Source organism: Gekko japonicus, unplaced genomic scaffold (assembly GCF_001447785.1).
Source record: "Gekko japonicus isolate JY-2015 unplaced genomic scaffold, Gekko_japonicus_V1.1 scaffold5198, whole genome shotgun sequence".
Lineage (NCBI taxonomy): Eukaryota > Metazoa > Chordata > Lepidosauria > Squamata > Gekkonidae > Gekko > Gekko japonicus.
This window is the reverse complement of record NW_015171657.1, coordinates 14,581-28,476: the sequence shown is the minus strand read 5'-3', so window position 1 is coordinate 28,476 and position 13,896 is coordinate 14,581. Positions and strand designations below refer to the sequence as shown.

Genomic DNA, 13,896 nt, shown 5'->3' with positions numbered 1-13,896 from the left:
CCTAAACAGAGTTGCACCCTTCTATGTCAATGCTCTACTTTGGATTGCACCATGGGTACATCTCCTAGGAACATAAGAAGAGTCGTGCTGGATCAAACCAATGGCCCATTTGGTTCAGCACCCTGTTCCCGCAGTGGCCAAACAGATGCCCTGAAAGGCCCATGGATAGGGACACAGAAATCTCAGATTTCCCCTGCTGTTGCTTCCCAACAATAGGCTTTCAGGGGTACACAGCTTCTGAACATGGAGGTTCCATGATGATGATGAAGAAGAAGAAGAGAAATTGGATTTTAACCCCACTCTTCATTACCCGAAGGAGTCTCTGAGCGGTTTACAATCTCCTTTCCCTTCCTCTCCCCACAACAGACACCATGTGAGGTAGGTGGGGCTGAGAGAGCTCTCCCAAGAACTGCTTATGAGTGAACAGCTCTGAAATAAATTGTGACTGACCCACGGTCACACCAGCAGCTGCATGTAGAGGAGTGGGGAATCAAACCTGGTTCTCCAGATTAGAGTCTGTGCTCCTAATCACTATACCACAGTCATCTGTGGCTGCTAGCAGGCAATTGCAGCACTTGCCTGCCGATGCTCAGATGGATGATGGACAGAAACTGGGGCCAAAAGGGGGAGGTGATCATCCTGGAAAGAACACTTAAAAAGAAAAATACAACCTTATCTACTTACAGGAAATTTTGGCCATAGAGTTTCTGGCGATTACTAGAGCTACCTGGAAGTGACAATGGGTTGTTCTTGCAATCCCCAGAAACTCTATTGATTTCTGAGGGTTGCCCTGTTGGTTGGCGGCCGAACAGTTAGATTTTAATCCAGTTGCGCATTGGAGATCAACATGATTTTGGGGGGTATAAGCTTTGACTCTTGAAAACTTATATCCTGAAAAATCTGTTGGTCAGTAAGAACTCTATTGTAATCCTACCATAGAGTTTCTGGTGGTTGCTAGAGAGAACCTTGTTGCTTTCAGGTAGCTCTAGGAATTGCCAGGGTCTCTATAAGAAGCTGAGGCCTCCCCCCCCTTTTTTTCAGTTTTCTCCTGGGTACTGCCACCACCATCAACACCCCCCCCCCCTGACAAATCCTCCGGACCACAGTTATTTGAAACTGATGTATTTCCTCAGAATACTCCAGCTGTGGATGATCTATCTGATCCCTCGGCCAAGACTTCATTCAGGAGAGAAATCTGATTTCTGGCTCTGCTTGCCAGAAACCTACCACTTGAGACCTAGCTCCCAAAGTCTAGGGTTGCCAACCTGCACATGGGGCCTGGGGATCCCCTGGAATTACAGCTCATCTCCAGACTACAGAGATCAGTTCCCCTGGAGAAAAATGGATGCTTTGGAGGGTGGACTCTATGGCTTTATACTTTGTTGAGCTCTTTTCCTTCCTCAAACCCAGCCCTCTGTCAGGTTCAATAGAGCAGTTGCAGCCCACAACGATTCATAAGAATAGGTTGCTTTAATACAAGTCACTATTGATACACTTTCATGGTCATTGTCAGGAATGAAACTCAAAGCCAAGCATGTACAGATATAGACAGTTCAAAAAAAGGTTAAGTCAATGAATACAGTTCGTGCTCAGCAGAAATTCGAGCGGGAGAAAACCAAGGCAGGAGATAGCCTTTCAGCTGCTTGGTTCACACCAGCCAGATTGGGAATGGCCCCATCAACGGTTCTCACAGTCTTAGTTACTACAAAGGCAGCAAAAACCTTCCAAGGTCAAAACAAGAGATAAAGTGCACAGGGAAGAGGAGAACAGAGCAACAGAGCTAAACCCTCTCCCATCATACAGCAGGCAGGTTACACAGAGCATACACAGAATACAAACGGCAGTTTACAGACACCCTCACCAAGCTCTGCCTCCCCCAAATCTCCAGGAATCTCCCAGCATGCAATTGGCAGTCCTACCAAAGACCCATGCCTGTCAGAAAACTAAAAAGAGGCGAAGAAAGAGAGTTAAGAGACATTACTGTTCCTCGGAGCATTAATTGGTGAGTCAGTGTTGGGTTAACTGGTATATAGTTAGTCCAGTTACCATTGATTAGTTGAGCAGAGTGCTTTAAGTCTTTTCTTCCAGGTATCCAAGACAACTTACAAAGTTACACCGAGCCACCTTTCAGTTTGAAGACTAATATGACTCTTTATTTCGGAACTACGTTCTAGATAGCAAAGCTTAGAGATAGGGATAGATTACTAGTCTAACTTACTATGGTTGGATGCAGATGGCGAGAGGGCCACCTGCATCGTGGTGCCAAGCTGGAGACAGTGTGTTCTCCCTCTTGGTGTGTGCAAGGAGAAGTGTGTTGTGGGAGAGGATGAATGGAAGGAAGCTGATATCTGAGAATAGCATTCTACATATCAAAGGGGACAGTGGCAGAAGAGTAAACACAGAAAGAAAGCTTAGTCTTACTATCTAGCTGTCTGAGGTCCATTCTGCACCTGGCATTCGCTCCACATTTTATCAGCACTCGACCTGGTTCCCCCTTGCCTCGGAATATCTGTTTTCATTGCATTTTGCCTCGGATCCCGGTTTCTGCACTGGCTAGTGTCAGCTTGTCATCTATTTTGTTTTCATTGCATGCTCCTGGATTGGTATGCAGATTTTCCTTTGTCAGTACTTGCCTCAGTGGTCATTGGCCGCCTGAGCCAAGTAATTCATGGCAAGGTGATAAATATAGAGGGGGAAATAGGGGCGGGGGAACTGACGGAGATCAATGAAGCCGTATCAAGTTGTCTGCTTATTGTTCTCTCTGAATCAGAAGTGGAGAAAAGAAAAGATGCCACTCATTACCACATTCAGATACCTGAAGCAATGCTGTACTGACTGCGAAGTCACCTCTGAAGGGCCATAAATCTATGCAGAAGGTACCATAAAGCCCAATGAACGAAGAAAGTGAAGGCGGCATGCAGTGTAGAGGGCGATTAACCTCCCAACGTAGCTGTGGAAAAACTGCAAGGAAACAGATGGGTGCAGAATCTTGTAACACAGCCTGGAGGCCAAGGCAGGGGACAGCGCTCAGACCTTCCCTTCCAAACGTCAGCTTACGAAGAGGCCTCCCCCTGCACAGCTGGTATTCCTCCTACCAAGATGCACTTTTTGTTGCAGATGGCAATATTATCTCTTACTGATGGAATCTGTCGGATGGCAAGCTCCAGGGTAAGCGCCAGAGGCCCAGACTCTTTCACCTCTCACCCACTGGCTCGTGCCAAGGCTCATGCTCCGGGGCATGCCTTGCCTGCAACAATACCTGGTGAAAGGGAAGGGCAGATTATTCTCTCAGTGTCAGTCCTCGGCTGGCTCAGGCGCCAAGCAGTGTTCAGCCGACCCGACCTGTTAGTGAAATCTCGATCTCTGCAGAGCGCCTGGTCGCTTTCCCCACTCGCCTTGTGCAAGAGTGTTACCTAGCCGTGCAGGACTGGCTTGCCACATCTCTCCCCATTCCGACCACTCCCACCACCCTCAGTAGCCTTCCTGAGACAGCCGCGCTCCCTCACGAAACCCGATGCATCCAAGGAGCTGGCTCCATCATGGGCACCTGTTCCCCAAACACCATGCCTGGGTTCGTTCTCTTCTGCCTCCTCTCTGCTCTCTTCACTGCAGGTAAGTTTGTGAGCTGTGCAATCACCTGGGAATCGTGTAGAATGAAGGGAGGAGCCGTGCGAGGGAAAGGTTTGAGGGGTGGACGTCCTCATTGCTGCAAATCCCGTCTTTGGATCCTCTGAGGTCTGCAAAAAAAAAATGCTGCAAAGTGTTTCGGGGCTCGGAGGAATATTTGGGAGGGAAATTTCATTGCGGCTATCGCTGCGTTTGGTTTGTTTCGAGAAAGCGGAGATGTCTCAGGACACAATCACACGCACAAAGATTCTTAGACTTTTGTCTTAGACTCCTGGCAGCTTCCAAAACACTGCATCCTTCTGGATCCAAGGCCCCCCTTCTGGATTCTCTGATGTCTGCAAAAAACAAATAAATGCTGCAATGTGTTTCGGGGCTCGGAGGAATATTAGGGAGGGAAATTTCATTGCGGTTATAGCTGCGTTTGTTTTGTTTCGAGAAAGTGGAGATGTCTCAGGACACAATCACACGCACAAAGATTCTTAGACTCTTGTCTTAGACTCCTGGCAGTTTCCAAAACACTGCATCCTTCTGGATCCAAGGCCCCCCTTCTGGATTCTCTGATGTCTGCAAAAAACAAATAAATGCTGCAATGTGTTTCGGGGCTCGGAGGAATATTAGGGAGGGAAATTTCATTGCGGTTATAGCTGCGTTTGTTTTGTTTCGAGAAAGTGGAGATGTCTCAGGACACAATCACACGCACAAAGATTCTTAGACTCTTGTCTTAGACTCCTGGCAGTTTCCAAAACACTGCATCCTTCTGGATCCAAGGCCCCCCTTCTGGATTCTCTGATGTCTGCAAAAAACAAATAAATGCTGCAATGTGTTTCGGGGCTCGGAGGAATATTAGGGAGGGAAATTTCATTGCGGTTATAGCTGCGTTTGTTTTGTTTCGAGAAAGTGGAGATGTCTCAGGACACAATCACACGCACAAAGATTCTTAGACTCTTGTCTTAGACTCCTGGCAGTTTCCAAAACACTGCATCCTTCTGGATCCAAGGCCCCCCTTCTGGATTCTCTGATGTCTGCAAAAAACAAATAAATGCTGCAATGTGTTTCGGGGCTCGGAGGAATATTCGGGAGGGAAATGTCATTGCGGTTATAGCTGCGTTTGTTTTGTTTCGAGAAAGTGGAGATGTCTCAGGACACAATCACACGCACAAAGATTCTTAGACTCTTGTCTTAGACTCCTGGCAGTTTCCAAAACACTGCATCCTTCTGGATCCAAGGCCCCCCTTCTGGATTCTCTGATGTCTGCAAAAAACAAATAAATGCTGCAATGTGTTTCGGGGCTCGGAGGAATATTCGGGAGGGAAATGTCATTGCGGTTATAGCTGCGTTTGTTTTGTTTCGAGAAAGTGGAGATGTCTCAGGACACAATCACACGCACAAAGATTCTTAGACTCTTGTCTTAGACTCCTGGCAGTTTCCAAAACACTGCATCCTTCTGGATCCAAGGCCCCCCTTCTGGATTCTCTGATGTCTGCAAAAAACAAATAAATGCTGCAATGTGTTTCGGGGCTCGGAGGAATATTCGGGAGGGAAATGTCATTGCGGTTATAGCTGCGTTTGTTTTGTTTCGAGAAAGTGGAGATGTCTCAGGACACAATCACACGCACAAAGATTCTTAGACTCTTGTCTTAGACTCCTGGCAGTTTCCAAAACACTGCATCCTTCTGGATCCAAGGCCCCCCTTCTGGATTCTCTGATGTCTGCAAAAAACAAATAAATGCTGCAATGTGTTTCGGGGCTCGGAGGAATATTCGGGAGGGAAATGTCATTGCGGTTATAGCTGCGTTTGTTTTGTTTCGAGAAAGTGGAGATGTCTCAGGACACAATCACACGCACAAAGATTCTTAGACTCTTGTCTTAGACTCCTGGCAGTTTCCAAAACACTGCATCCTTCTGGATCCAAGGCCCCCCTTCTGGATTCTCTGATGTCTGCAAAAAACAAATAAATGCTGCAATGTGTTTCGGGGCTCGGAGGAATATTCGGGAGGGAAATGTCATTGCGGTTATAGCTGCGTTTGTTTTGTTTCGAGAAAGTGGAGATGTCTCAGGACACAATCACACGCACAAAGATTCTTAGACTCTTGTCTTAGACTCCTGGCAGTTTCCAAAACACTGCATCCTTCTGGATCCAAGGCCCCCCTTCTGGATTCTCTGATGTCTGCAAAAAACAAATAAATGCTGCAATGTGTTTCGGGGCTCGGAGGAATATTCGGGAGGGAAATGTCATTGCGGTTATAGCTGCGTTTGTTTTGTTTCGAGAAAGTGGAGATGTCTCAGGACACAATCACACGCACAAAGATTCTTAGACTCTTGTCTTAGACTCCTGGCAGTTTCCAAAACACTGCATCCTTCTGGATCCAAGGCCCCCCTTCTGGATTCTCTGATGTCTGCAAAAAACAAATAAATGCTGCAATGTGTTTCGGGGCTCGGAGGAATATTCGGGAGGGAAATGTCATTGCGGTTATAGCTGCGTTTGTTTTGTTTCGAGAAAGTGGAGATGTCTCAGGACACAATCACACGCACAAAGATTCTTAGACTCTTGTCTTAGACTCCTGGCAGTTTCCAAAACACTGCATCCTTCTGGATCCAAGGCCCCCCTTCTGGATTCTCTGATGTCTGCAAAAAACAAATAAATGCTGCAATGTGTTTCGGGGCTCGGAGGAATATTCGGGAGGGAAATGTCATTGCGGTTATAGCTGCGTTTGTTTTGTTTCGAGAAAGTGGAGATGTCTCAGGACACAATCACACGCACAAAGATTCTTAGACTCTTGTCTTAGACTCCTGGCAGTTTCCAAAACACTGCATCCTTCTGGATCCAAGGCCCCCCTTCTGGATTCTCTGATGTCTGCAAAAAACAAATAAATGCTGCAATGTGTTTCGGGGCTCGGAGGAATATTCGGGAGGGAAATGTCATTGCGGTTATAGCTGCGTTTGTTTTGTTTCGAGAAAGTGGAGATGTCTCAGGACACAATCACACGCACAAAGATTCTTAGACTCTTGTCTTAGACTCCTGGCAGTTTCCAAAACACTGCATCCTTCTGGATCCAAGGCCCCCCTTCTGGATTCTCTGATGTCTGCAAAAAACAAATAAATGCTGCAATGTGTTTCGGGGCTCGGAGGAATATTCGGGAGGGAAATGTCATTGCGGTTATAGCTGCGTTTGTTTTGTTTCGAGAAAGTGGAGATGTCTCAGGACACAATCACACGCACAAAGATTCTTAGACTCTTGTCTTAGACTCCTGGCAGTTTCCAAAACACTGCATCCTTCTGGATCCAAGGCCCCCCTTCTGGATTCTCTGATGTCTGCAAAAAACAAATAAATGCTGCAATGTGTTTCGGGGCTCGGAGGAATATTCGGGAGGGAAATGTCATTGCGGTTATAGCTGCGTTTGTTTTGTTTCGAGAAAGTGGAGATGTCTCAGGACACAATCACACGCACAAAGATTCTTAGACTCTTGTCTTAGACTCCTGGCAGTTTCCAAAACACTGCATCCTTCTGGATCCAAGGCCCCCCTTCTGGATTCTCTGATGTCTGCAAAAAACAAATAAATGCTGCAATGTGTTTCGGGGCTCGGAGGAATATTCGGGAGGGAAATGTCATTGCGGTTATAGCTGCGTTTGTTTTGTTTCGAGAAAGTGGAGATGTCTCAGGACACAATCACACGCACAAAGATTCTTAGACTCTTGTCTTAGACTCCTGGCAGTTTCCAAAACACTGCATCCTTCTGGATCCAAGGCCCCCCTTCTGGATTCTCTGATGTCTGCAAAAAACAAATAAATGCTGCAATGTGTTTCGGGGCTCGGAGGAATATTCGGGAGGGAAATGTCATTGCGGTTATAGCTGCGTTTGTTTTGTTTCGAGAAAGTGGAGATGTCTCAGGACACAATCACACGCACAAAGATTCTTAGACTCTTGTCTTAGACTCCTGGCAGTTTCCAAAACACTGCATCCTTCTGGATCCAAGGCCCCCCTTCTGGATTCTCTGATGTCTGCAAAAAACAAATAAATGCTGCAATGTGTTTCGGGGCTCGGAGGAATATTCGGGAGGGAAATGTCATTGCGGTTATAGCTGCGTTTGTTTTGTTTCGAGAAAGTGGAGATGTCTCAGGACACAATCACACGCACAAAGATTCTTAGACTCTTGTCTTAGACTCCTGGCAGTTTCCAAAACACTGCATCCTTCTGGATCCAAGGCCCCCCTTCTGGATTCTCTGATGTCTGCAAAAAACAAATAAATGCTGCAATGTGTTTCGGGGCTCGGAGGAATATTCGGGAGGGAAATGTCATTGCGGTTATAGCTGCGTTTGTTTTGTTTCGAGAAAGTGGAGATGTCTCAGGACACAATCACACGCACAAAGATTCTTAGACTCTTGTCTTAGACTCCTGGCAGTTTCCAAAACACTGCATCCTTCTGGATCCAAGGCCCCCCTTCTGGATTCTCTGATGTCTGCAAAAAACAAATAAATGCTGCAATGTGTTTCGGGGCTCGGAGGAATATTCGGGAGGGAAATGTCATTGCGGTTATAGCTGCGTTTGTTTTGTTTCGAGAAAGTGGAGATGTCTCAGGACACAATCACACGCACAAAGATTCTTAGACTCTTGTCTTAGACTCCTGGCAGTTTCCAAAACACTGCATCCTTCTGGATCCAAGGCCCCCCTTCTGGATTCTCTGATGTCTGCAAAAAACAAATAAATGCTGCAATGTGTTTCGGGGCTCGGAGGAATATTCGGGAGGGAAATGTCATTGCGGTTATAGCTGCGTTTGTTTTGTTTCGAGAAAGTGGAGATGTCTCAGGACACAATCACACGCACAAAGATTCTTAGACTCTTGTCTTAGACTCCTGGCAGTTTCCAAAACACTGCATCCTTCTGGATCCAAGGCCCCCCTTCTGGATTCTCTGATGTCTGCAAAAAACAAATAAATGCTGCAATGTGTTTCGGGGCTCGGAGGAATATTCGGGAGGGAAATGTCATTGCGGTTATAGCTGCGTTTGTTTTGTTTCGAGAAAGTGGAGATGTCTCAGGACACAATCACACGCACAAAGATTCTTAGACTCTTGTCTTAGACTCCTGGCAGTTTCCAAAACACTGCATCCTTCTGGATCCAAGGCCCCCCTTCTGGATTCTCTGATGTCTGCAAAAAACAAATAAATGCTGCAATGTGTTTCGGGGCTCGGAGGAATATTCCCGGTTCGGCTTATTGTCGGTTCGGCTTTCGGTTTGGCTCCTCTTCTTCTCCTTCCGGTGGTCTTCGGCTTCGGCTGTATTCGGCCGACCCATCTGGCGCGCGGTTCGCGTCAGCGCGGCTCCGGCTCTGTCCATTTGGCTCCGCCGCGCCTGCGCCTCTACGTCCTTTGCGTCTTTTGACCCAAGCAGCCATTTTGTCTGGAGGTCAGTTGGAATAACGGGAGATCCCCAGCAACGGTCCCTCTAAGCTGTGGAGTCATGTGAGCAAAAAGTCTACTTTGTGAGCTACCGGCATTAAAGTTGTGAGCGAGCGGCTTGGCTACAGCATCAATTAGTTTGCTCTGGACTGCCCTCCTTCCCGAGCTGAGACAAAATTGTGTGAGCCGGAGGCTAAAAAACTGTCAGCTAGCTCACACTCACTCAGCTTAGAGGGAACACTGACCCCCCCCCCAGGTGCCACTGCCTAGAGGCTGGCAACCCTTCCATGGGTGGACCTAGGAACCTGATGGGTCAGGAGTGGAGTAGAAAATAGTCAATGGGAACCATGATACATTTACTAAGGGAATATCACTCTTTTATAGATTTTTTAAGAAGAAGAGAAGAGATTGGATGTATACCCCACCCTTCACTACCCAAAGGTGTCTCAGAGCGGCTCTCCCTCCCCCTCCCCACAACAGACACCCTGTGAGGTAGGTGGGGTTGAGAGAGCTCTTTTGAGAACTGCTCTTTTTCAAGAACAGCTCTTATCAGAACTACGGCTTGCCCAAGGTCATCCAGCCAGGTGCAAGTGGAGGAATGGGGAATCAAACCCGGTTCTCCCAGATTAGAGTCTGCGCACTTAACCACCATACCAAACTGGCTAAAAATCAATACGAATACTAATATGTTTCTGTACATTCATACAAGAATGAACATCATTCAATGATTCCACCATGTCGACAAGCAGAGCCCAATAATCTAACGTTCTTACAAACAGGAAATCTTCTTTGTGTCTGTCTCGGACTAATGTTGGATTGTAGACAAAGAGCAGAAAGGTCACGGATCTGCAGACAGGCTCACTCCAACACCTGTTTAATAAGGCTTCTTTGGAGCAGAATACGTGTAGGCTCAGTGGATCCTTTCCTGCTCAGCGTTCATCTCGGCAGGCGGTCTCTCTGCATGATGCTCGCCCACAGTGAAATCTTCTCTTATCCAGCTTCCTCTCTGTATGCTTTCTCTCAAAGACTTGAAGAGTCGAGGCAGAGTGGAACTTGGCACAACTAGGCAGCCTCCATTGCAGTGTGAGGCCTGTTAGGTAATGGTCGAATCTGCATTTGCATTTTTAAATCAGTTTTGTGCTGCTGCAGCACCGCCTTTCTCTATGCTTGTTTGAACGTTGTTTGGAGATGATTCTTTCGAAGCAGTGCAGAGGCACAGTGACAGTGGCACCGCCACGAGAGGGCGATAAACATATGCAGACATGCAAGTTGTAGGGTAACACGGTTGAGGTGTGAAAACGAAACCAAATGTAGACAGCTTTTTTTTGAAGACAAAGGCAGAAGGCTGGAACACCAGTGGGAAAGACAGATGCAGATTCGACTTATGACAGCAACAGAGCAAACTCTTGTGGGTTTGGGGCGGAGGACTGGTAACATCTGGCAGGTCACAGAAGCGGCCTAGCAGGTCCAAGGGTGGAGTGTAAATAGCAGCAGATCTTTATCGGACTGGTTCTGAAGGCGACGGCTGTTTAACAGGGGGGATTATGTTAAAGTTATTATAATATCTTCCATTATATGGAATTATGATTAATCTCTCTCTCTCGCTGACTTCACCAGTGTACTGACAGCTTGACAGAGGGTTTTACAAACCAAAGAGGGCACCCCAGGAGCCTTGAATCGAAGTTTTGGTAGCACAAAAGGCGGCCCAGGGAGGGTGACGGTGGGAAAAACACCAGCCGTGGGAGATCAAGCCAAGCAAATGAAGCTTCATGTACCCAGAGGTCATGACGGCTGGGGATAATCAGAAGAGATAAGCCCAATGTCCTTGATCTGAGACTGACCAGCCCTGGAGGACGGCAGCTCAGCCAGGCGCAATCAAATGTGCAGTTCTGATACCTTTTTCGCTTCCAAATTCTTACAAAGCATCCCCCCCAAAATCAAATTTCAGAATTGCATTTCGATTCCGAGGGTGCGAGATTCTCGCATCTCCACGAAGGTGTTTTTGTCACCATAGAATGCAGTCAGAAGTTGCACAGCTGAGTGGTTAGAGCACATCAGATTATGATCTGGGTGACCCAGCTTGGAATCCCCTCTCTGCCATGGAAGCTCCCTGGGTGCCCTTGGGCTGGTTATGCACTCTCAGCCTGACCTAGGATTGTGAGGTCCCCTCGCTGTCACTGCGGGGGGGGGGATTGGGTAGTGTTCTGGGGGTGGGCGTAGAGTTGCCAAGTCTATTTTAGCCGGGAGCAGTGGGCTCCCGGCCAGTGTCTGTTGAGAGAAACCATAGAGTTTTCCCTCGGATGGCCGTGGCCCCACCCCCAGCGTTCCTGGTATGGTCGCGTCACTTCCGGGTGATGCGCATGTTGAAGAGGAGTTCCCCCCGGGGCCCGATCCGGCAGCGGCGGGGAATGGGCCTCTGGGGCGGGGGTTTCCCTGCCCCCCGGGGGGACTTGGGAAGCCTAGGTGGGCGGGACATCATTGTGTCAGCAACATCACACACAATGCTCTGGTTTGGGAGGGGGGAAAGACTATGGGGGTTTAGTCTCTAGCCTCGGTGTGAACGGGGTCTGACTCCGAGATGGGAGAGAGAGGATGGGTTTGAGAGCGCTTGAAGTAGGTCAGATGAGGAAATCTCTTGAGAAGGTTCATTCAAATGTGAAGGACTCAAAAAGGAGTCTTGATTCTCTGGAAAAACTTGTTTCATGGAAAGCAGCACTGCCACCTTTTGGCTGCTATTGACATAGCCCTTCTGTCACTACTGCGCCAATGGCTACAAGATGCTACCCTGGGAACTGTAGTTCTCTGAGGGTAAAGAATTTCCTAACAGAGGATTCTCAGCATCCTCACCAAACTACAGTTCCCATGATTCTGGGGGTGGGGGGTAACGTCTGTGATTAAACAGGTACAAATCTGACTGTCGCCAACCTTTACAAGGATAGTAGTTGAGCCAATGAGAGTCAGAGGCCCTTCTGTCTGCCTAGCCCCTGTGTGACAGTCAGGCAGTTGAGCCAATCACTGCCGCAGGTTTCGTCACCACCACTAAAGTGGCCCTGTTAAGTTCAGATTGTACTGAATTTGGAAAAGTATAGACAATATTGATGCAAATGGGGAATATTTTTTTCTTGTTTTCCAGGACACTCACTGATCTGCGAGGTGTGTAAATCTAAAGACATCACGTGCTCAGGAAATCTGCAAACCTGCGACGATTCGGAAGACATCTGTGCTACGCTTGTAGCAGAATATAAGATTGGTCAGCACCTCAATCCCATCGGGGCGTGGATCTTGTTATCTATGCCGAATAAGCAGGGAGATTGGATCCATCTGTAAATGGATCTCCCCAGTTCTTTTTTTTTTACAGGAAATGATTGGACAGAGCCCCACCGTGCAGAATGAGAGCCAGTTTAACCCTTCCTCCTTGGCACATTTTAGTTATACAAGAATGACAGGTGTTGCCCTGACCTGGACAGCCCAGGCAAGTCAGATGTCCAAAGCTAAGCAAGGCTGGCCCTGGCTAGTATTTGGACGGGAAACCTCCAAGGAATACCAGAGTCGTAACACAGAGACAAGCGATGGCAAGCCACCTCTGAACGTCCCTTGCCTTCAAGCTCCACTAGGGGATGCCAGATGTCAGCTTGACTTGATGGCAAAAAAAAGGGAAAAGAAGTACAGCTCTTTCTTATTCACTTCGCTTGTAGTCCGACTTTCTCACTGGGACTCCAGGTGGATTACAACACAGTGAGTTGATACAGTCGACAGGATGGGACATCCAACGGACAATGCAATAGGAATCAGGAGAACAAGGTCTAAGTCCAGTGGCACCTTTAGGGTCGCGGAACCAACCAGAAGCCCAAAAACAGAATTGAAGCAAAGCGTAAATGCTAACGGGACACCTTAAACGGGGCAAAAATCACACGGTAGGGTCCTAGCTTCAGCAAGCTTTTCTTTTTCTTTCTGTCAAGCCACAGCTGTCCCCTGGTGACCCCTGGTGGGGTTTTCAAGGCACGAGATGTCCAGAGGTGGTTTGCCATTGCCTGCCTCGACATAGCAACCCTGGCATTTCTTGGTGGTCTCCCATCCAAATACTGACCAAGGCCGACCCTGCTTAGCAGCCAAGATCGGATGAGATCAGGCTAGCCTGGTCTATCCTGGTCAGGGATCTTTTATATAAAAAAAGTTTCAGCAAACTGTACAACACGGGTGGCCAAACTTCCTTAACGTAAGAGCCACATAGAATAAATGTCAGATGTTTGAGAGCTGCAAGACATGAACAAAGATCACACACGTGTTTTTATTGGAAAATATGAAAATTTGTTTTTATTAACGTTAAACGAGACTGCAAAAATGAAAACAAAAGGGGCAAAACCAGATATTGATAACGATATTTATTTGTCCAATGATATCTATTTGTCTGAGAGAGAAAGAGAGGTGGAAAGAGAGAGAGAAACAAAGAAAGCAAGTAGATGGGGGAAGGAAGGAAGAGAGAAAAAGGTGGAAAGAAAGCAAATAGATGGGGGACGGAGCAAGGAAGGGGGAAACACAGAGAGAGAGAGAGTAACAAAGAAAGCAGATAGATGGGAGAAGGAAGAAAGAGAAAAAGAGAAAAAGGTGGAAAGAAAGCAAATAGATTGGGGAGGGAGCAAGGAATAGGGAAACAGAGAGAGAGAAACAAAGAAAGCAGATAGATGGGGGCAGGAAAGAAGAGAGAAAAAGAAAAAGAGAAAAAGGTGGAAAGAAAGCAAATAGATGGGGGAAGGAAGAAAGAGAAAAAGAGAAAAAGGTGGAAGGAAAGCAAATAGATGGGGGAGGGAGCAAGGCAGGCGGAAACAGAGGGAGAAACAAAGAAAGCAAATAGATGGGGGAAGGAAGGAAGAGAGA

At 47.3% G+C, this 13,896-nt stretch overlaps 1 protein-coding gene across 1 annotated transcript in view; it reads left to right on the top strand.

Moving 5' to 3' along the window:
- Nucleotides 1-3,497: 3,497 nt before the first annotated feature.
- Nucleotides 3,498-13,896, top strand: part of LOC107117830 (phospholipase A2 inhibitor and Ly6/PLAUR domain-containing protein-like) — a 12,064-nt gene continuing 1,665 nt past the window's right edge. Inside the window, exons 1-2 of the mRNA XM_015419995.1 lie at nt 3,498-3,612; nt 12,155-12,271. Coding sequence (XP_015275481.1) covers nt 3,540-3,612; nt 12,155-12,271 — 190 coding nt within the window. The 5' untranslated portion in view covers nt 3,498-3,539. The remainder of the gene's footprint in view (nt 3,613-12,154; nt 12,272-13,896) is intronic.